Source organism: Mytilus trossulus, chromosome 7, assembly GCF_036588685.1.
Source record: "Mytilus trossulus isolate FHL-02 chromosome 7, PNRI_Mtr1.1.1.hap1, whole genome shotgun sequence".
In the NCBI taxonomy this organism is placed as follows: domain Eukaryota; kingdom Metazoa; phylum Mollusca; class Bivalvia; order Mytilida; family Mytilidae; genus Mytilus; species Mytilus trossulus.
The window spans coordinates 56,555,213-56,579,849 of NC_086379.1; the positions used below are offsets into that span (position 1 = coordinate 56,555,213).

Genomic DNA, 24,637 nt, shown 5'->3' on the forward strand with positions numbered 1-24,637 from the left:
AACATTTGAATCTCTAAATAATATGACAGAGTATCATGCACACACACACACACAAACAAGGGCCATTCATGAAATTAAATATCACTACATACTATTGTACAATGGTTGTATTTATGCAGATGAAGGTTTAATTAACTAACATTTTTTATATGTCTGAAGAGTGACGACTAGACTAAACAAAAAAATTAAAGAACACAAAATGTGATCAACTAATTTTGACATACATTAAAATGCACTTTCAAAATAACATTTAATTTTTACAGCTGGGAAAAAAAACACTGAACATTGTAACATATAAATACACTAGTATCTACCTAAGAATTGCAGTGTTACATTTTGAATCTTTTTGCATTCGAGCAGAAACGAAAAAAATATCACAGATTTTGTAGAAAAATATAGATTATAAATCTAAATAACATAGTACTTTACAAGGTTAGAAATAAATAAACTTATCGTTGGTTCAAACACATTAAAGCAGGAACACAAAACATTCAATATTTTATTTACACTACCAATAAATAAAATCCTTCACTCAGTTACATTTTTTGAAGAAAAAAATTATCATTTATAAATCAGTTTAAAAAGAATTTTTATATTAGTTTATCTCTAGAATGGTCTGTCCAGCAGTAGACTCATTCCACTTTAAGCTAACAATAGGCTCCATCATTCTGTATATATAAAGCAGTGCTATGATTCTACATAATTTACCACTAGACATTCAGCAAACAACAATTAATAAATAAACTGACTACTTAATAGAACCTTCTCCATTTCAGCCCTTCGAGTTGTGGAATTTTTCATTGGTAATAGATTGGCTGGTTTGAAGAATTGATGTCATTTAAAAGACATAAAAAGAGGCATCATGTTTGATGTTTTGGTTTAACACAGCAGAGAGATACACACTTCTTAAATAACATCATGTATATTATCATATGTACCCCTACCCATTTTCTCCTTAAATAAAAAAAAAAAATCTTAAATCTTCCTTGATGTATTGGTTTTACAAGGCAAAAAAGACACATCCTGTATAATGAATATCTGTTCAAAACTATATCCAAAATCACATTTTTATGTTCAAAGAAAAATTTTACCATGAAAAGATGATCTCTATATATGCCCTTTCCAATTACACCGTACATCTAAAAGCAAAATGTTATTGCACTCACTCTTACTATTATATTTGCTTTACAAAAGCAAAGCGTGGTATGACATGGAAGCTCTATAAATGAATTTCTTGCTCTACCCCACAAAAAGCATGTTTTTTTGGATATGTTTATCATACACTCTTTATCATTTAATGGAAACCCTGTTAACTACTCACAGACATACATTAAACTACTGTGTCCATAAATGAGGAATTACTCTTGCTTACATCATTAAAGTAAAACAGTTGGAATAAACTTCTACTCATCATAAGTTCATATATGCAGGCAAGATGAAAAAAATAGTTTCAGCTCGTATTTCTAAAGAAGGCAAGGACAGACACGCGTTATTATATTCCTATCTATATCTATGACTTTTCTTTATCAGTTAAAATGGTTGGAATATGGATGATAATTGTCAAGCTTATTTCATCAAATTAAATTTAAGATTAAGTTAGTAAATACTCATAATATTCTGTTATGATGCTAATGCTAATAAGTTAAAAAATTATGTTTCACCAAAAAATGAAACTTACAAATAATGATTTTAATTTTTAATAGACCAATATGTAATGCATCTTTGAATATCTCAAATTTCAATATAATTAGTCATTATTAAAAGTATTAAGATAAATAATATCTGTCTTAAAATTATACTGTATACTGTCATATAATTTTAAAGATTTAAAATTCTGATTCTGAATAGAAAAATCATCAAATTAGAAAGCAGATTAAATACCTTATGTAATTAGCAATTACATTAAAAAAAAATCCCCCAATTTTAACAAAATAAACCCAGAATATGATATGCACTTCTACAATTTTCAGGACACTAAATAGTGTTTCAAAATAGCACTTTGCCCTTCAGATATTAAACTTTGGTAACAATCAATCAATTACATTTCATTGAATATTTTTTATTTGCCATGTTAACAAGTATCCATCATAGATATCTTTTACAATTCTAGCTGCACACTCGCTTGGCCCCATACTCTTACTGATAACACAGTAATTAGATTTCTAATCTTTTTTAACGAGTTTTGTCTATCATGATTCTTCATCTTCATCATCTAAATCATCTCCTAGATCATCATCATCGTCATCATCTTCAATCTAAAATAAAGGAAGAAACTCAAATGTATTTACTTAAAATGCAGTTGAAATATATCTCAATTAACATTCAAAATAGAATTTGCACCACCACAAATGATAAAAACATATCCTGATAAAGTACTGCATTCAACATAATTTGAAGGCATCTGTTATAGAACAATAATCACTGGTTTCATAAACAATGAAATGATACCAGTAGAAAATCTGCTTGATATCATATGAATAAAATTACTGTCAAGAACATGGGGGACACACATTTTATTTGGTTAAAATTTTTAATTTCTACATGAAACTGATTTGGTCTTACCTGTTCACCTAATTCCTTCAATTTTGTTTTATATTTATCTATTTTGGTATCTTGATCTGCTAAGAGAACTAGTAAATCTTCTTGTTCTTTCTTCAATGTGTCCAACTCATCTTCTACACCTAGTCTATCATTTTCTATTGATTTCTTCTCTTCTTCTAGTTTCTAAAACAAAACACAGAAAAAATGAAAATAATATTAAGTACATTAAAAGAGTCATCATATGAATCCTAAAATTCTCATTAAAAATATTTAAAAAGCCACATCTTATCAACACTACCAAGAGGCTGTCACAACGACAGCAAACCAGATTTATTAACATTTATTTGTGTCCTGGCAATATCACAAGAGCCATTACTGATGAATGGTGAAAGTGAAAATCGTCAATATCAAATTCGACCTCCATTTTGTCATCAGTATCAACATATTAAAATTTGAAAAGCTTAGATTGAATGGTTCATGAGTAAATGCAATAACGTGAATGGAAACGCCATTTTACGATCTTTCAAGAACTCCTGAACGGTAAAAGTCAAAATCGTCATTATTGAACTTGACTTTTATTTTGTCATCAGTAACAACATATAAAAATTTAAAAAGCTTTGGTTGAATGGTTCATGAGAAAATGCATGGACATGACTGGAAACACCATTTTTCAATCTTTCAAGAACCATAACTCCTGAACGGTAAAAGTCAAAATCGTCATTTTTGAACTTGACCTCCATTTTGTCATCAGTAACAACATATTAAAATTTGGGAAGCTTTGGTAGAATAGTTCATGCGTAAATGCACGGACACGACTTGAAACTCCACTTTTAAATCTTTCAAGAACCATAACTCCTGAACGGTAAAAGTCAAAATCACTATTATTGAACTTGACTTTCATTTAGTTGTAAGTAACAACATATTAAAATCTTAAAAGCTTTAGTTTAACGGTTCATGAGTTAATGCAGGGACAACATTTGTTTGCCGCCCGCCCGCCGTACATCCCCAAATTAATAACCGACATTTTTGTCACAAAAATCAGGTTAAAAATTATTTAAAAAGACACATCGAATCAACATTATCTTTGAAAAGAAAAAGGAAGATGTGGTATGAGTGCCAATGAGACAACTCTCCATCCAAATAAAAAGTTATAAAGGTAATCCATTAAAGGTCAAGTTGAAGTTACAAAAATTTAAAGAGTAAAAACAATTCTATATATAAATTACAAAGTAATATCTACTCACATTATATTTATCGATTGCTTTGAGATTTTCTTCGTTAGATTTCTTTATTCTTTCCATCAGTTGTGATTTTTCCTCCTTTAACTTACTAATTTCCTTTTCTAAACTACTAGTGTCCACTTCTGAATGACTATTTACTACAGCTGTTTGTTTCTGAAGTATAGAAAAAGAATTTGAAAAAAGAATGCTGAAAGAAAAGTTAGTGTCCAATAATAGTTATTTCTTTCTACAAAAATGCTGAGGGCTGTTCCAGAAAATACTATGTCCCCCCCAGGGAAGGCAATTGTTTTAAATATTATGTGGGTGGTTGTATTTGAAATACCAAAATGCAAAGGGAGTACTGTTCTAATTAAATTTTATTTCTGTGGGTGGTGGGGGTTAAAAAAAAGTGCCGTCCCTGGGGGGGACATAGTATTTTCTGGAACAGCACTGATGATCTTTCAACTGATTGACAAAAAATCTTCACTGCAGAATTACTTTATATACACCTGTTGATTTTCATACCTTCAGGCAAAAATGACTTAGATGGATTTGGCTATTTTTTAAAGGTGCTTTTTAGTAATGAAACTTATCATTAAAGAGTTATTTCAATGTGAAAATTAAAAAAAAACCATCTATTAAAACTTTTATAAAATGACAAGACACTTGAAATCAAATTACAAACAATGAATTTGTAGAAATATTAAGGACTGGATGAAAGAATAAGTTTGCAAGCTAAAATAAACTTAATGTATGCATTGAAAAGATGGTCTTTATTTGACAGAAAAAATGGAGAAAAAGAAGAAAATTCACCATATTTCATTTCCGGTCAAAAAGGTATGTTCCTAGCTTCAAATAGATTTTTAAAATATCTAAAAAACAAGAATGTGTTCCAAGTACATGGATGCCCCATCTGCAATATCATTTTCTATGTTCAGTAGACCGTGAAAATGGGGGGAAATCTCTAATTTGGCATTAAAATTTGAAAGATCATCTGAAATGGGAACATGTTTTCAAAGTTTCAAGTTGATTGGACTTCAACTTCCATCAAAAACTACCTCAACCAAAAACTTCAACCTGAAGCGGATTGAACGAAATGAAAAGATGAATGGACAGACAGACCAGAAAACATAATGCCCATCGAACAGACGAATGACAGACTAGAAAACATAATGCCCATAAATGAAGCATAAAAATTGGCAAATCAATTTCTTGAGCTTATTTTATGTTTCATTCCAGTGAGAGAAGAACTATATAAAAGTAAAACCAACAGGCATATAAACTTACCAAAGTTTCCACTTCTCTATTAGCTTCATTATATTGCACTTGTAATCTACTAATTTCTGAGTCTTTATTTGTTATAATTTGTCTACATTCTTTTAAATCTATATTTAGTCTATTAACAGTAGCACTTAAAACTGCTATTTCACTAGGATTGTTTTCTTTGTTTTCTTCTGTGTCGTTCTGAGTAATGATCTGGGCTTCAGCTCTTGTCAAATCGTCTTTCTGTAAGAGAAATTTTCAAAGTATAAGACTGCATCTTTTTGTTTTTTATTTTGAAATAAACAGAAGATTTCCTAAATAAAAAAATCAAGTTCTGCCTATTCTTGTTGATGTAACTTTTACTTTTTTCTTGTAAAAGTAAAACTGGAAATCAGTGAATGTCCACCTTAGTGTGGAAAACTAATTGCTAGACTACATTTCATTGTATTCATATCAATGTAAATCATTTGGTGAAATTAAATGTTACACTATACTCACTAATCTCCCTAAAGCTGAGTCTTTTTCTGTTAAATTAAGTCTAAGATTTTCCATTTCTTGTTGTAAAGAACGTAATTCTTCATCTTTTTTACCATCTTCAACAGCAGGACTTGGTGCTACAATGAAGATTAATACTACATTTTCAGAAGTACATGGGAAAATTTGTATAGTGGGTGAGTATATTTTAAATATGTAGAAAAAGTATATCAGATCATTTAGATGTATGCTTATTATAATTCAACTTATAATAGTGCATAAAAGGTGAAGATAAACTGCCAAAAATGATGAATTTATTAAAAATCCATACTAAGCCAATGTAACATGAGCAATTTAACTTTACAAGACAGTTAATGTCCTCAAATTTGGTTGATAAAATGCCCAAAAGTACTATCTATTCCAGATAAACTGAGTTTAGTTGAAGTCACCCAATTTTAGTTTTTCTATGTATTTTTAGGGGGGAGGGGGAGGGGGTAGTTATTGTTTGTTAGTTTGTGCCTTTTCTTTTGGCAATGGTGCTGATTTGTTTTCTTTAACTTTTATTTTTTAGTCCCAAATCAGACTGCAATTTTTGTTTTTTTGTCAAAGGTAGTTTACAATAAAGAGGTGTATATTTTGGCATATAAGTGTTCCCTCATAAGCCTATTTCATGTAATGGGTTTCGCTCATTGTTGAAGGCAATACTGTGACAAAATATTGTTACTTCAATCTACATGATTTGGTACCTGGTGGATAGTTATATCCACAATCATATCATGTCTTCTTTTAAACTGTGGTCACATCCACTTGAATTTTAATACATGTTCATTTTGATGTATTATTTTTAAAATATATACCAAATTACAGTTTTGACCAAAATTTCACAGTTAGCTGATCATAGAAATATATCTGGTTAAAGTTTCCGATTACAATATTTAGTCATAAAGCTGTAGTCAGAACTTCTTGAAACCTAATAAACCTTTTCATTATGATGTTGACATTTTTTTAAATTGCAAAAAAAAAATGTATATTACCAGAAAAAGAGTGTCCCCTTTTATTATAGGTGGTGCTTATATCTGAGGTGAGGCATAAACCAGGAAAAGGTTGCTGATAAAATCTTTCAATGTAAGTCCATACCTTTTTGTGCCTTTAAAAGTGCATTTTTATCTTTAAGTTGTTGTATTAAATCTTTCATTTCTCCAATTTCTTTTTCTTGATTGGTGTATTTTTGTTGAATGATTTGATAAAGCTGTTTTGTCTCATTTAATTCTTGATCCTGAAAAAGAAGGATTTTAGTACATGTATTGAAAACAGGAATGACCTCAATTTTTGCCACAATATTAATTTAAATAGCCATAAGTTATTTTCTTTTGCTTTTTACATCGACATAAAAATCAGAGTTTGAACAACTTGCTGAAGATATGATTATAACAAGAATAACTTTTTTTGTTTCTTTGTCCTCATGAGGTTGATTCATAAAATGTTTTGCAAATTAAGTGAACATAGCTTACACAGAAAATAGCATCTGATTAATTATTTGGTTTTTTTTGTACATGACTTGGTTGTTGTACATACATTGATCAATTTCCTTGTAACGAAATAGTTGGCCTTGTTAAAGGTTTTAAAGTACATTACCTGTTCCTGAATTAAACCTTTATATTGATTAACCACTTTTTCATGTTCCTGCATGCTTGCCATTTTCTTTTTACTCTCTTCCATGAAAGCTGCTGATGACACTGCTTTCAAGACATCAGCTGTAAAGAAATATACCATTTAAAATGACAACATCATCAATAAGGTTAATCGGAAACTTTAGATAAATGTGAACATTTCAAACCTCAAAATTAATTTGAGTAGAGACAAACATGTGCTTTAAAGCATGTAAGGATTTTTATAAAAAAAAAGTTATATGCATTTTGTGATGTTAATATGTAAAGATACAAACTTTCCTTGATTTTGATGTGCATTTTTTCATCACTACAGAAGATTGTTTTCCTAAGGTAGTTATTGTATGGTCTTATAATGATTGATGTGGACAATAGAAAGGTATTATAATGTTTGAAGTGGACAAAATAGGGACAACAATTTTGTTTACAATGATAAGCGATTTAAACATGCTGCAAAGTTTTTGCTTGTATAGCTCAGGTATTCAAGTATAAACACATTCTTGGCTTTGAATCTTTGGTTTAAGCATTCCCTATAGAAGATAATCCAGAAAAACTATGATCCCACCAGATTTGAATTCCAGTATTCATACATCTGTGGTTTTTATTTATTTTTTATTAGACATTAATACTTAATGTAAATCCTGAAAAGCACTCAGAGGACACATAAATTTACCAAGTGTTATTTCATTCTTTAAACAATGAAAATTAGTGGAACAAAAAAAATTGAATTGTTTGTTCATCTGCAAACGTAATAAATGCCCAATTTTAGAAGAACAAATGGACTTACATTCCAAGGATTTAAATATACTGGTAAATTCATAATCAAATATAATATCGCTGGCTTGTTTACTATTAAGGTGTGGTTTCTTAGCTGCTTTTGTGTAGCTTTCAAATTTTGGTATTTGTGTTAATTTGTCTGTGAATGTTTCTAATCCTATTCTTCTTTCTATAATCTGTCGTAACGATGCTCTGAAAATATAAAGACATGTAGAATGGTTATAGGCATGGAAAGACATATTTACAAATGTCTTTTTCTATAATTTCATTTTAACAATGAGATTGTTTTTTAATATTTTTAGATTATCTATCACAATGTATCAACTAACTTACTTCTATAAAATTACAACGAATGAAGAAATATTATTCTTTAAAACTTTGTCTTCAGGTTATAAATTATGGCAACATGAATGCTTTTTTATTAGTTTTCTTATATTCTTTATGTTGATTTTTTTTCTTGTTAGAATGATAAACTTAATGCATGTTAATGCACATGTATACATTATCTTTCTATTTGGTATAACACCCGTGCAAAGGTTGAACATCCACAAAGAATGACAACTGATTAAAGGTGTAATATTAGAATTTTAAAACAAAATTTCCAAGAAAAATTTATCAGCTTGATTTGTATTCAGTTTGCATGACGTGCATTATAAAATTTGAAACAACTGAAACAATATTTTTTCATTATTTGGTCACACAATGATTTTTTGTTCAGGAGAACATATAAATATAATGGCAAAACTGTAGCTATCTTAGCTAATTCCTAAAGTAGCAAGCAATTTCATCATATATGACCATAATAATTATTTTAAGTTCCCAAAGTAGAACTGTTTAAAGCCTTTCAACTGAAGTTCCCAAAATGTTTTTCAATTTACTCACCTACTAAAGGTTTCATTTTGATCATCATTATAAAGACAACATATACCTAGCAGGAACGCACATAAACCCTGGACTAACAATTCATGTTCATCACTGTCAGAGGCTGATACTTGGGTTATAAGCTAATATCATCAGTTAAGGTTTAATATGATATTTAAGAAAATTTACCAAAATAAGATGTCTTAATGCCATTTTAATAACAGCCTTTCACTCTGGTCTAATTTTCAAGCTGATTTCTAGTTATTTTAATGTAAAATCTGCATGGAAAAACTAACCATGATTTTCTGTCAAATAATATTTATTACAATGCCCATGTTTGTCAGAGGTATTTATACTGTAGTATTATTTTTTTCAACAATAATTCTATAAACATTAGATTTTTGAATTTTTGAGTTTTATTGCGTATTTTTCTATGTACAAATGTACCTTGTATTTTTTATCATTTGGTTTACCAAGGCTGTGAACATATTAAATCACTTTTACTACACATTAATATGACACCTATCTCAACTTCTTAGTGGTTATCATTGTTACTTTTTTTTTCAGTAAGAAGTTTATAGATCCTTGGTAAAATGATGGAATTTATTCACCACTCGACTAAGAACAATTAATAGACTTTTTCTATGAGTGATACACTTATTCAAAAGGATACAAATGGTACATTAGCTGTACTGGCAAGAAAATGTGCTACTGTGACTGTACTATCTGCTAACCAGGCACTTAATAACATCAGTAAACCTACACGAGTCTGCATCTTACCTCCCTGGAAAAGAAACAAGTTCCATATAACATAATAATGAAAATACAATGGTTGTGATATATTTGGGGTCAAAACATCTGCTTCATGCACAAATTTCCTTTGCGTAAAGGTCTTACCCACCATATAGCAAAATAAATATATTAAAAAAAAAAAGCATTTTCACATTAAAAATCATTGCTGTCAAGCTATGAAGTAATTGTTTGCAGAGATTATTTGGATTTGACAGTTCTAATATCTGTTTTAATGGTACAGCTCTATGGCACCATTAAAACTGTGCTTGTGACCATCAAATCATCTATTGTGAAAGTTTTATTGTTAGAAAAATAAACTTAATGCACAATTGTGCATAAAATGTGCATTCACGTAATTTTATATCATTCTATTTGGTATAACACCCGTGCAAAGGTTGAACACCCACAAAGAATGACAACTGATTAAAGGTGTAATCTTGCATGTCAAATTAATCATTTGAAAGTGGAAGATAATTCAGCATACTGTGAATTCATAAATCATTTCAAGGTTTTTATTAACACAAATAATGCGGCATCGTGAGTATCGCAATAATAGTAACTCACATTCTAATATATGCAGAATTTCCTGAAATCGCAATAATTGAACTCACAGTTTTGTTCATTTTAAAATTACAAATGCACAAAATAATTTCTGAATTTACAGTATTGATTTGAAATAAAAGCAAACATTGCATAATTGTCTAATAGACAGATGCGATGTGATAAAATTCAATACCGCCAAGCAGATGACCAATCCAGCAAAGTAACTCAAATATCATATGGGAACTTTTTGTTGCGAAAGCAAGGATGGACTGACAGTTTAAACAAAAAATATATCCTCCTGAAAGTATTTTTGCGATGATGTATAGAAAAGCAAGTTGAATTAATTTATAAATGTTTGCAGTATAATACATGATAAAGGCACTTCTAAGCCTTACCACACCTGTTGACTACATGTTTAATATAGGTCTTTAGTGTGTTTATCTTCTGCTGGTGACATCTACTGGAACAAAGATCTACAACAATGTAGTCTTAACACATCAAAGACCACATCTGACAATATAGTATAAGAAAAAATAAACCAAATAATTCTGATAAAATAAGAACCAAATGTTCAGTGGCAAATATTTCATGCATGTTCAGGATAAAGAAACAACAAGAAATAGCTGTGATTAGCAAACTCCAGTTGTGAATAAAAGTATCTAAACACACAATGAAGATGTCCAACAAAAGTCAGAAAATCACTCATTCCAACTTATTCCTGTTCAGCTGCAGATTTAATATAAAGTCTTTCTGCAGAGCATTACTTTCTAGAGAAATGGGTGACAAAAACAAATAACTTAATTCAGCAGATTAAAAGATTTTTAATATCAGAAAAGAAGAAGTGCCAGGAAAAATCAGATAAATGCTCACATCACAAATCATCACTGTCAAACAGCTCAGAAAATATTAAGTCATTCTGTTCAGAAGTACATGAAAACAGTATGATAAGGGATCATAAAAGTTCATAATTTATAAATGTTTGCAGTATAATACATGATAAAGGCACTTCTAAGCCTTACCACACCTGTTGACTACATGTTTAATATAGGTCTTTAGTGTGTTTATCTTCTGCTGGTGACATCTACTGGAACAAAGATCTACAACAATGTAGTCTTAACACATCAAAGACCACAACTGACAATATAGTATAAGAAAAAATTAACCAAATGTTTCTGATAAAATAAGAACCAACAAGATTGATTGATGTTGGTTGCTTAATGTCCAGTGGCAAATATTTCATGCATGTTCAGGACAAAGAAACAACAAGAAATAGCTGTGATTAGCAAACTCCAGTTATGAATAACAGTATCTAAACACACAATGAAGATGTCCAACAAAAGTCAGAAAATCACTCATTACAACTTATTCCTGTTCAGCTGCAGATTTAATATATAGTCTTTCTGCAGAGCAGTACTTTCTAGAGAAATGGGTGACGAAAAAAAAAAACTTAATTCAGCAGATTGAAAAATTCTTAATATCAGAAAAGAAGAAGTGCCAGGAAAAATCAGATAAATGCTCACATCACAAATCATCACTGTCAAACAGCTCAGAAAATATTAAGTCATTCTGTTCAGAAGTACATGAAAACAGTATGATAAGGGATCATAAAAGTTCATAATTTATAAATGTTTGCAGTATAATACATGATAAAGGCACTTCTAAGCCTTACCACACCTGTTGACTACATGTTTAATATAGGTCTTTAGTGTGTTTATCTTCTGCTGGTGACATCTACTGGAACAAAGATCTACAACAATGTAGTCTTAACACATCAAAGACCACAACTGACAATATAGTATAAGAAAAAAATTAACCAAATGTTTCTGATAAAATAAGAACCAACAAGATTGATTGATGTTGGTTGCTTAATGTCCAGTGGCAAATATTTCATGCATGTTCAGGACAAAGAAACAACAAGAAATAGCTGTGATTAGCAAACTCCAGTTATGAATAACAGTATCTAAACACACAATGAAGATGTCCAACAAAAGTCAGAAAATCACTCATTACAACTTATTCCTGTTCAGCTGCAGATTTAATATATAGTCTTTCTGCAGAGCAGTACTTTCTAGAGAAATGGGTGACGAAAAAAAAAAACTTAATTCAGCAGATTGAAAAATTCTTAATATCAGAAAAGAAGAAGTGCCAGGAAAAATCAGATAAATGCTCACATCACAAATCATCACTGTCAAACAGCTCAGAAAATATTAAGTCATTCTGTTCAGAAGTACATGAAAACAGTATAATGGATAATAAAAGTTTAATTCATAAATGTTTGCAGTATAATACATGATAAAGGCACTTCTAAGCCTTACCACACCTGTTGACTACATGTTTAATATAGGTCTTTAGTGTGTTTATCTTCTGCCGGTGACATCTACTGGAACAAAGATCTACAACAATGTAGTCTTAACACACACTCAAGACCACAGCCAGCAATATAGTACAAGAAGAAAAAATAATTGGTATTGACAAAAATAAGAAAAAGAAAACATTTTATTTGTATGTCAAATTACCTGTGCTAATATATTACAACATTGCTGTAATAATGATATTGGTGGGTTCCCTATACTAGTTGCTAACTGGACTCGTAATAACTGTTCCTTTTGAGATGGATTATCTTCTATGGCATGGAGTAAAGCTACAGCTGCAAACCAATTAGACAGGGAATCAGCACTGAACAATCCTCCACACAATAGTTGACCAGCAGTTATTGTGTTTACTGAAATAAATTATATTATAATTGCTGAATTAATTGTTAGGGCTATTCCATTTAAACATAGCTCATACCCACGGACGGCAAAGAAAAAAAATTCTATCCCTGGCTGTTGTCGGAAATAAATTGCTTCTATCCAGGTGTGTGTATTGATAAAAAATGCATCTCTACATGTATATTGTTAGCTTGAATGAAAATGCTTCTCTGGGGGGCTGTTTTATGAGTGGTGAGAGAATCATTTGTGGTTTTTTTTTTGCGTTTGTTTGACAATTTCGGCCAAACCAAAACATGACATCCGAATCAGTTTACCGCTTTGAACCACGCAGGAATCCAGGTTTAGTTCAAAGCGCATTTGCGACCAGGATCAAAGTAGAAGAGAAAAAGGCAACCGGATACGGAAAAGAAACGAAAACAATCCGGATATCGTAAAATAATTACGATTTTTTTTCAATAAAAATTTTACAGTCGGGAGGCTCTCAATCGGCTCAGTCAGGCTACCTCAAACAAACATTATTTTTTTTTAATTTTGGTCCTGCCAGGTAGTGTACATAATATATTTGTCTATCTGTAGGTTTGGGATGATGTTTGGTTCATGTTCCTATAAATGAATCTGCCCCACATCTTCTCAATTTCTTTCTCAGACAATCCCAAACTTTTGGTCCTGAAATAGGGGAATTGGGTTTAAAAAGCTAATTTCCTAGGGGAAGTGCTGCCCAAATTTTTTTTAGGTTTGGACTTAATTTTTTTTTTCGGGGGTATTTTCGTAAACTAAAAGTTATTTCAGGGGGATTTTAAAAGGGGTAAACTAAAAGTTATCTCAGGGAGATTTTTAAAGTGGGTTAATATGATCAATCTCTTTCTATTAAATTCCAAACTTGTGTCTGGTAACTGGAAATTGAGTTTTATATAACTTGAGCTTATTTCTAAGGGGTAGTGCTGCCCTTTTTTAGGGTTTGATTGAGCTTTTATAGCTTGCTGTATTATATTTCAGTTGCTGCATCAAGGATGCAGGAGCTCTATACTTTTCACTTCGTCTATCGTCAACTATTTTTGTCAAGCTAAAAGTCAAAAATTATATACAGTAGAAACACGAAATGTTATGTAATACACGGTTGTTAATAATATATAAAAAAAAAATAAAAAAAAATACCTACCTACCGTCCCTTTAAAATTTCAAGGGGGTGATTGGAAACACAACATTATTTTTTGTAGGCCTAAATTTCCTGCAACATTCCAAGATTTTTTATTTAACACAAATATACATAGCAATCTCTCTGATTTTCAAGGTCAAAGTTCAATTTACACATTCACAGCTGCTTCAGTTTTATATGATTGTGAACTGTGCAAGCAGAAATTTTAAGATGCATAACTTTAAGATCTCTTTAATATTGAAAGACTGCCTTAATACTGATTAAAAGTTCAAGTTATGAATATTTATTATCAAACCTCAGTGTGCTTGCCAGGGGTGGACCAGGATTTCTCTTAACAAATGTGTGCTCCCACCCCTCCACTATTTTTTTTCTTTTTTAGCCCATTTTCCCTATTTTTAGGCCTAGCCTTTCATTGCCCCCAACATCAAATCATTGATCCATCTCTGATTGCAACTAGGGGTATGTGATTTTAACAAACAACTCAATTAAATCCAATCATGATGTGCAAACAGTTGCATAAATTTATTGAACAAGTGATAACAAAAATATACAGGTAAACATGGAGTATTTGAACAGAATACTTTGTATTGCCTTACAAAAAAAATGACAAAACTATTTTACAAAATGTAGTTTAAGATATCAGCAATATTCTGTCGTTAGAATTGAAAATAATTTATGGTTTGCTTCTTCCCATAAATTGGATCTTGAAACTTTTTCCTTTCCTCTGAAAATAATATTAATATAGTGAACTTGTACCCTTGACTTTAACACGATTCGGACAGTGTATTATGCCATTCCACATCCCAGAAACATAGGTACATACAGTATATATAACAAAACAACACGATATACCCAGCAAAAGGTTTCTGACAGTGATTGTTGTAATGAAACCTTTCTCATCTCAAAATTAAATTAATTTTGATACCCTCCAATTTTGCCTTTACAAAAATAAATTAAGAATTTTAAATTTGCCTCTGTTGGTGGTAGTAAATTATAAAGAAAAATATTGCTTCTGTAGGAGGTGTCTGCATTTAAAAAAAACCACTTCTATTGGTGGTGGTGGAACAGAAAAAAACACTTCTCTACCATTGCCGAACTTGAAAAATATCACTTCTATGGGGGGTACCTTGAATTTTCAGGTGCCTTCCTTGGGGTTGAGCTATGTTTAAATGGAATAGCCCTTATTGGTAATCATTTTAAGGTTAACACATTTTGAAACAAATATTCCCTTTTAAGTCAGTTTTTTTTTTGGTACAGTTAAAAAAAGATGAAAAATTTCAACGATACCAAAGTATACTAAAAGTATAATGAAAAAAGAATTGTGAAATAATCAGTATAAGGTTTTAACAATCAATCAAATCTTCATAAAACTTAATACCATTTTGAGACACATACAATGTACATTTATATGTGTACACATATTATAATATAAATGATGTAAATAATAAAACTACAAACCATCAGATGATGTAGGAAGTAGTGTCTGTATAATCTGTGATTGGCCTACTTCATTCTTATATAAGAAAGATTGGAAACAATATAAAACAGAACATCTCAAAGTAAATGGTTGTTTCTCGTTAACCATGGACATCAGTAAAACTACTATAGCTGGTCTGAAATTAAAAATAAAATGATCATGGAATCAAACTTCATCTTTAATTATCTATCAGTCGTTAAAATGTTGTACAAAGCATATTTCTTTTTCATTGAGATTTTTTCAAAATTCTGACAAATGACAATTTCAAATTAAGGAATATATCTTCCTCAAGCAAAGTCCTGATTACTTGCCCAGCTTTGGCTATACCTTATTTTAATATTTGGTTTATCAGCTCTCCAGTTTTTCAATAAGGTTTGGATCTTTAATTATTTGGACTTCAAGCATCACTGAAGAGACATTTATTGTTGAAATGCACATATTTTATGTAGTGGAATCAGTTCTGTTAATGTTTCTACAGAAAACGATCACATCTAGGTAAACATGTTTAACCCCGCCGCATTTTTGCGCCTGTCCCAAGTCAGGAGCCTCTGGTCTTTGTATTATCTTAATTTTAGTTTCTTGTGTACAATTTGGAAGTTAGTATGGCGTTCATTATCACTGAACTAGTATATATTTGTTTAGGGATCAGCTGAAGGACGCCTCCGGATGGGTAATTTCTCGTTACATTGAAGACCTGTTGGTGACCTTCTGCTGTTGTTTGTTTTTTTTTTGGTTTTTTTTTCTATGGTCGGGTTGTTGTCTCTTTGATACATTCCCCATTTCCATTCTCAATTTTATATTTTTTATGATATTTCCTACCTTGGTGGTGTTGAAGGTGCTAAAACTGAAGCAAAATATTCCTGGTTCTGTAAATTTCCTCTTATAACTTCTGACACAGTATTTATTGTCTAAAATAAAAATGATAAAATTTTGTGTTCTGTAAAGATAAATAATCTTAACACTTACCATGCGGTACCCGTCTTTTGACGGGCGGACCCTAATAACCGTTATTTGGCTCTAATGGCGTTCCATACTTTTAGAAGTCCACTTTATGATACTTATTTTAAAAGTTATGCATGTTCCGTCAATCTGAGGCTATCCATATTCACGTTTCTCATGTATAAGTAGCATTTTGAGCACAAATACGGACTTGGAAAATTGAAATTGGCTAAAACTCGGTTTTCTGGAGGGGTAGGCTTCACATCTGTATCTTACACAAGAAGTTCAGAGGCATAAAACTGGCAAAGATAGTGCAAACCCACAGCCATATAACTACTGATCATTGTTATTATTGAAATATGCATAGGAAACAACTACTTCCGGTTTTGGGTCCATTCGAAGTCAAAAATCGGCAAAAATCGTGAAATTCGGTATTTTGGGTCCAAATGACCTTCTGTAGACCGATGAATCAAGATCAGATTCACTCCGACCTAACAACTGTTGGGGTCTATTTGTTCACTAGGGTCCACTCTACACACAGGCTACAGCTGGATACCTTAACCAGCAACCCTGGGTCTTCTGGGTCAAGAGAAGGGGTGAAAAATCGGCAAAATTGACGTTTTTTGCACCTGTTGACCCACTTTGGGGCAAATTCCCGTCAAAAAAATTCCGCCTCCTCACCCGACCACCCCACCCCGTGATCACCTATATTAGATTTAAAGAAATCAATATGCTACAGCAACAGGGCTAAGCTCATTTGCATATAATTTGCATATTTTTGCAAATAAACGAAAATTAGACATTTTCTAAAAACAATTCCGCATGGTAAGGGTTAAGATAAATCAATATGTCATCAGTTATGATTATAAAGATATAGCATCTAAGATTTTACTTGTTTTCAGAATATTTGTGTGTTGTCAACATGTACACACATATACTTAAGACTGACAATTTGGTAGGTATAAATGATAATGTACACACATATACTTAAGACTGACAATTTGGTATGTATGAATGATAACTATATCTTTTTTGTTGAATAAACTTTTCGTCTATTATCACACCAATAAATTGTGTTCACTTCTTAGGCAAGATGTAACTTTTAATGCATTAGTTCATGTTTTCAATTGTATAAATCTTCTTGTGCCTATTAGGTTAAAAAAGCTAAATGACGCTCACAAAAGTCTTATAAAATATTAAAAGAAAGTTTATGCATAATCTTTTTTGTCAGATGGTGCTCTTGATATTGGTAGCAGTTTTACCTCAGTAAGTACATCTGCTGGAACTCCACTTGCCATAAGAATTGTGCATAATTTCATCAATAAACCTGAAAAGCAAAAACAACATGATAACCATATCTGCAATTTACTAGTTTTGCAAGTATATTTTTCATTAGATATCACAATTTTTTATTTGTAAGAAAATTTTGCAATCAGGTTTTCGAGTCTGCAAAATCTATAACATATTTAATTTCTATACTTGAAAAAACTTATACAAAGTTTTGATTTATAGAAAAATATTATTTGTGTAATATTCAAAATATTTACCACACTGAAACATAGTTCTCTGACAGGCTGCTGTTTGCTGTTGAGGATTATTGGGTGAGACCAGGTTTCTGACTAGCTGTAAATGAAGTAAAATCTTATCAATAGTTTACGTTTTCAACAATATTCACCAGTATACTTTAATATCTGAATAGTATGATCTTATTATAAAAACATAATCTTTTCATAAATTTTAAAAATTGAGAATGAGTGACAAAGGATAAAAGGAAAACTTAAAAAGATTGAATTTAGAGGTTTAGGTAAAAAATATACGAAATCAAGTTTGTTACCTACAACATTTTTTAAGATTAACTTAAGTTTAAGATTGTGCTTATAGCACATCTTTGATATCTTCTGTTCAGTTTATTCACTATTCACAACTTTTTTTTCATTAAAGTCTCATTTAGAGCTTAAACATACTTTACAGAGACCTGTTTTTTTGTTTAAGACCTCTAGATGTCTAATTAATTTTTGTTTATGTTGTGTTGACAAAATGGCACATTTATAAAATCCCTTTTTTGAAAATTCTTCAGATAAACTTTAGCTAAAAAAAATTTCACTACTAGATATATGAATCATTGTAAACTTACCCCTAGCATAAGATGTATATTGGTGACTTTTTGTGCTGACCATCCTGCTTGAGATCTCTGAGCCTCAGAATCCATATCAAAGAATGGTGTTAATCTCTGTATAAAACTACTCTCCCTGAAGAAATTCTGATTAGATATGTTACCCTTTAGTAAGTTGGTCAACAATAACAAACAATCCTCTACAATTATACCTAAAATAAACAATTTTAAAAATCATTCTGAGAAATATTATAAACTTTTCATGTCACAAAGTTGTTTATATTTGTAGTATTCTTTAGTTCAGATGGTTTAGTAAAAAGAAATTTTTCAGAAGTCTTAACAGCTACAATTTAAAAAAAAAAAAAAAATATCCATCACATATTGTGAGTGTTATCTGATGAATTTTGTTATATTGAATAATAAATGGAGAATGTGTTCCAATGGACACAGATGATGCCCCTGCTTGCATACAAAATTATAAAGGGACATAACTCAAGTACGTTAAAAGTGTCCCTACCTAAATTGGCGCTTGATCAGAGTTTTGTGGTAATAAGTATTACATATAAATTTCATAATGTTTGGTTGGGGCAAACTTTGGTTACAAAACGGAAACTAAAAATAATGTGATTTTTTCGATTTATAAAGTGACATAACTCATAAATGGTTAAATTGATATTAACAAAATATAACTTAAACTGTTGTTTTAAGGTAATAAGCATATGTATAAATATTGATAACATTTGGTTAAGGCAAACTTCAGTAAGAGAATGGAAACTAAAAAATTTGTAATATTTCCATTTAAAAAGGGGCATAAATCTAGAATGGTTAAAGTGACACCGCTCTGTGTTTTTTTGTAATAAGGATTGTGTATAAGTTTCATAACAATTGGTTAAGGAAAACTCAAGTTAGAGAGTGGAAACCAATTTTGAGACATACATATGTACAGACAGACAACGTCACAAGGGTAAAACTTAAAACTCTGCTAGGGTGGGGGCATAAAAACACATATTCAAAACTGTAAAGCTGGAAAGTGCTTTAGCATCATTTTTTTCAAAGATAAGTACCATCCCATGAATAAGAAATTGCTTTACCTCCATCACTGTTTCCTTCTTCATCAACAATACTAAACAATCTTTCGAAAGCATTCTCAAAGGCTACAATCTTCTGTATATTTCCATTGTTCCTGGTTAACTGGATTAGTAGTAATAAGGCCTGAAGAAGAAAGAGAAAGTCGAATGTATTTAGCATTATAAAGTGAAGGTTCCCATCTTTGAGAGTGTTTATTATTTGATAGTTTAAGTATTAAACATATTTGCCTTACAGACACTGAAAATAGATCAGTGATTTAGTGTATTAGGTCAAATGTCAATGCTGCCAACTCAATATGCACCTAGTTAACTGTTTTATTATTTTAAATGCACAAGACAGCATTTAGTTAATTTCTAATTTTGTCAAATCCTCTGACAATTCAATTGGGACAAAACAAATACAAAAGTAGTCATGACATTTGCTTGTCTAAATTTTATACATATAAGAACATTCATTTAAGTTAACTTTCATGAAATATACTTTTTAAGTTATAATTGCATAAAATTACAATATTTTACTTTATCCCTTTAACTTACATCATTTCTAATAATCTCTCTACTATCTGAAAGCAGGTCCATCAGTTTAGATACACCCATAGGACTAACTAGGATACATTCTTGTAGCTCTTTACATCTATTTGTTAGTAATGTTGTAAGAAGTTTTACAGTTGGCCATCTCACATGGAAATCATATTCCTGAAAATATACAATGAGTTTCTACAGCAAAGAATACTTTAGTTCAAATTATATAATTACGGAACATTTTTTAATTTTTAAGTGTTTAACACATGCTATTGATTTACTATGTTATATTTTATACATCAAATTTTTTTTCAAGTAAATTTTATATATTTCTGTAGTTCTTAACAAATAGATATTTGTAATGTTTCAATACAAAAGCAACCTATATTTTGTGTTTAATGATGAGGTAAAATATTGTTTTGTAAACTAAATTTGAATGCATACGTAACATATATAAATTTACAAATGTCTTACCTCTAGCATAGATAACAATAGAGATATATTACTGGGAGTCTTTGTAAATATTTCTGTAAACTGGAGACCAAGATCAGTTTGTACTTGAATAGGAGTCTCATCATCTGGACAATAAAAAATACAAACAATTTAATGAGCAGTGTTCAAATTGCATTGATCCCACCAACAGGAAATCACTAGTGCATTAGTATATATATCAAAATTAAATAAAAGGGGTATAGTGGTAGGATAAATCAATATTCTTATATTTCAAATTTATAAACTGCAAAATTACATAACAAACAGATCACAGACATCAACATTTTTTTTTAAATATTTGACAATTTAAAAAAAAATATAATATACAAATGGATATAAAACAAACGACAAATCTAAGACTGCATTTTTATATCTGACCTAGAGGTCAACTGGTTCAAATATTCTTTGGAAGCCCTGATCTGGATGCAAATTAACTATTCACCATCTGAATGGGAGTTTTTATCTCAATGAATAACTCAACCTGCTGCATCAGTTCCTTTCATATTCAATAAAGAAAACACAATTGGTTTCAAAAAATATTTAGATGTAGATTACCTTCTTCTGACGGTTCATTGGACATGATGTTACATAAGGCATCCAAGGCATAACCTGTTATCTCTGCATCACTCCTGAAATTACAAACAAAATATCAAATTGTAGAACAGAATAAAGAATAGTCATTATTCCAAATAAGGGTCATTGATGGTAAATATACTACTCCTTGAAAAATTGCAAGCCAGCTTACTTAATTTTTGTAGAACATACTTTTATACTACAGGTGTAAAGATTTCTTAAATGTCTTTTTTTTTAAAGTTTTAATATACAGTCGACTCTCGTTATCTCGAAGTCAGCCGGACCGGAGAAATATTTCGAGATACACATAGTTCGACTCAAACGAAAACCGGAAGTTTGACTGAACAAGGGACACAACTCTTGTTTAGCATGGTAAAGCTAAAATAAATCCGGGAAATACATCGATATTCTGGTATCAAATCGATGTATTTGTGTCATGGTCTTTCGTTATTATAATAACATTGTTTTACTTATTCAATTGTTTCAGTTACAATTGTTTCCTATGGCTTTTATCCGAGAGAGTAATTTCCAATCGATAGTTTCGTTATTCAGGTCGTTTAAAGTTCATTTTGTATTCTTTCTTTTAATAAAAGAAAATACAACAAGATTAATGACACCGATTGAGTAGTTTTTAGGTGATCATCAACGGAAGTCATAATCCTTACTTTATACACACCCAAGCTCATTAGTGTAAATCCCAATTAATTGTTTTGTAAACATTTTAAATACTTTTTCATGAACATTAACAATGTATCACTAATTATTTATAAAAATTCTATTAAAGATAATCTTAGGTAAACGCTCGTGGAAATAGCATGTCATAAATCAATACAGTGGTCAGTGACTGGAAATTTAATTACACGTGTATTGTCAGATTAACTCTTCAATCCATTTAAATGCCGGAGGTCATGTTTTGACATAATGTGTATTAGTTCGAGATAAATAATAAATTTTGAATGCTTTTGTTAACCTTGGGATCGTGAATTTAGTTCGACTCAACCGAAATTTCGACACATCCAATTTCGACTCATCAGGAGTCGAATTACATACATTTATATGGAACAAAGTTCGGGACCACGTGAAAACTTCGACTCATCCGAAATTTCGAGTCAAGCGAGTTCGAGACAACGAGAGTTAACTGTACATTTGTAAATGCTAATGCACGTCTCATGAATTTTATATCATATTCTATATAGTCATACCAACCTGTCAGTTTCCAATGTTTTTATGAGTATTTCCATTGCTTGTGTCCCAACCTCCAGTCGAAATTTCTACAAAAAAATGAAAATTTTGTTTCAAGTCAATAAATATTGCACTTTTTCTGAGAAAATAAAATTCTTGTACATTTGTTTAAAGTCATTTTATTTTCGCCACATTTTCTTCCTATAGGAATTTTTTAAATCTTTAAAACCATTATTTTAATTTCAAAATCACAAAGATCCAGTCAGATCAGTATCTCTTAAATCCAACAAATAATAATTATGACCTAATGGATATATTCTTTTGGATGGTAAAAAAAAATGAAGACACCAGACTTAGTTGGAAGGAATTTATGGCTAGAATTGTTTGTTTAGATTTTGATATTAAAAATAAAGAAATACTTTGCCACTTAGCTTTTATCACATTGTACCTTAGACATTGCTTTAAGTGCTCGGACTGCATCTCGTCTATCATCCAGTAATGTTGAAGATTGAACTCTGTCTACCAATCTTTCAACCTAAATACAATATATTTTTGATTCATTAGACAGAGTATTTAGAAATATAGTTTTGTGTTTTAATGTAGGTACTAATAGCTGTGTAATTTAAATCTATGTATATATACAGCCTTCACAACCTAAGGAAGTTTTAGTAAATTTTGTATTCATGTTATTATTTTGATATTACAATGTATTAGAAAGCACTTTTCAGATCCGATTTCCTGACCAGAATTATCATGGTCTTTGCAACACACATGGTTTTCCATGCATTAATTAAGTACCATCAGTGTTTCTGTGTCTTACCCTCTTTTAAAAGTACCTATAAGGTTGAACATATGAATATGTCTGACAACCAAATTATCATAAGCATTTGCGGAAACTTAGTTGAATAATTCAGCAAATGAATCTTCTATCTTCAGATAGTATTCTCCTGTCCTCGTCTTGTTTGTTGATCTACCTGTACAAGCTCAGGTAGAAGTTATTAGCAATCTTAATCTGGATATCCCTCAGGCATTAGAAATTTATTAGATTATTGTATAACTAAAGCCTAAGGGTTATGCAATTACATGCATTTGATTATAATTGAAAAAAAAAATGGAGTCGAGCTATAAAAACGATAACAGTCTAGAACAATGGCGGAAGACAACTTAACAATGGCGCAAGACATTTGAAAAATGGTGGGGCACCATCGTTAAACAGGCCATGGAGATGCCGAAGTATAAACTTGATAGGTCACAAAGTCTTTACGTTGCAATATAAAAAATAAGTGACGTTCCCGAATTGTGTTTGCGCTGTATTTACAGCAATCACCGATAGTTCGAGCATTACAGATTTCCAAAGCATAGTAAGGTGTATGACTACAGTCCAGTGATAGCAAACAAATGAAATATCGATGTAAAGGTTAGGTGTACAATCCTCCCCCCTCCTTTTCCAAGTTTTGAAACAATTTGAGCTCCCTGTGTCAGATCTGCACTGAAATCCTTCAGTGCAAAATCTTACGGTCCTAATCACTGAGCCACACACTCACATATATAATTGATGCTTAACCCTCTTGCTGCCAACCGTTTTTCAAAGTTGCATTTGATATGCCAGAAAATACGACAGATCAATGTCTGTGACGTAACATGCCAAACAACGATGTCATTCGATATATGACGTCACGACATAATGACCGTTACATTTTGGACCAATCGGAGAAAAACATAACACTGCTTAATCTTATTTTTTTTAATTGAAAGAGATATTGATAAGAAGCTTGCATAAATTTAGCCATGGACATATGTGTCCCTCCGGCACTGCCGGTTTGGACATATGTGTCCCTCCGGCAGCAAGAGGGTTAAATATGATATAATGACCACATATTTTTTTTACTATTTTACTAATTATGGTTACTTTTTTGTTAGGGGGTTGAGCGAGTCGATGAGCCGGTAACAGCCGGTTGCAAACGGTTGAAGTACAGGGTGATAGCGTTATTTGACTTTTTCTAAATTTTCTGAAGATATATGTTATTCATTTTTTACTAACAGTATCTGCTCCTGTAGGTTGTACACCACCCTGGGAAGGACCTAAATATTTTCGAAAATAGTCCATTTTGTGATTCGTGGCTTCCGGAGTGTGCGCATGCGTATTTAAACGTGGCAATCTCGCAGTAAATAAATATAATAGTATTTTTTTGTTTTTAAAGGATATAATAAACCACCGAACGTGTGTATATATTGAAAGATACTCT

The 24,637-nt window shown here is 30.9% G+C and overlaps 1 protein-coding gene across 1 annotated transcript; it reads right to left on the reverse strand.

Annotated features, from left to right (window-relative positions):
• Positions 1-24,564, reverse strand: LOC134725373 (general vesicular transport factor p115-like). Its single transcript, XM_063589138.1, has 23 exons — positions 24,433-24,564; positions 22,840-22,926; positions 22,416-22,480; positions 21,192-21,265; positions 20,619-20,722; positions 20,160-20,318; positions 19,626-19,746; positions 18,556-18,746; positions 17,969-18,044; positions 17,684-17,748; positions 16,302-16,390; positions 15,464-15,618; positions 12,655-12,860; positions 9,477-9,587; positions 8,825-8,946; positions 7,953-8,134; positions 7,134-7,252; positions 6,636-6,774; positions 5,523-5,638; positions 5,049-5,267; positions 3,786-3,935; positions 2,563-2,724; positions 1-2,255 (listed from the first exon to the last, which is right to left on the reverse strand). Exons 1-23 carry the CDS (start codon positions 24,496-24,498, stop codon positions 2,190-2,192), a joined length of 2,844 nt encoding a protein of 947 aa, XP_063445208.1. The 5' UTR covers positions 24,499-24,564; the 3' UTR covers positions 1-2,189.
• Between the last annotated feature and the right edge of the window lie 73 nt (positions 24,565-24,637).

Excerpts from the sequence above, each read along its gene's own strand:
- LOC134725373 (XM_063589138.1), bottom strand. The coding sequence starts at position 24,498 with ATGGACTATTTTCGAAAATATTTAGGTCCTTCCCAGGGTGGTGTACAA. Across the intron at positions 17,749-17,968 it reads GAGAACTATGTTTCAGTGTG|GTTTATTGATGAAATTATGC; the intron begins GTAAATATTTTG and ends TTTGCTTTTCAG. Across the intron at positions 16,391-17,683 it reads CAGCAGATGTACTTACTGAG|ACAATAAATACTGTGTCAGA; the intron begins GTAAAACTGCTA and ends TTTTTATTTTAG.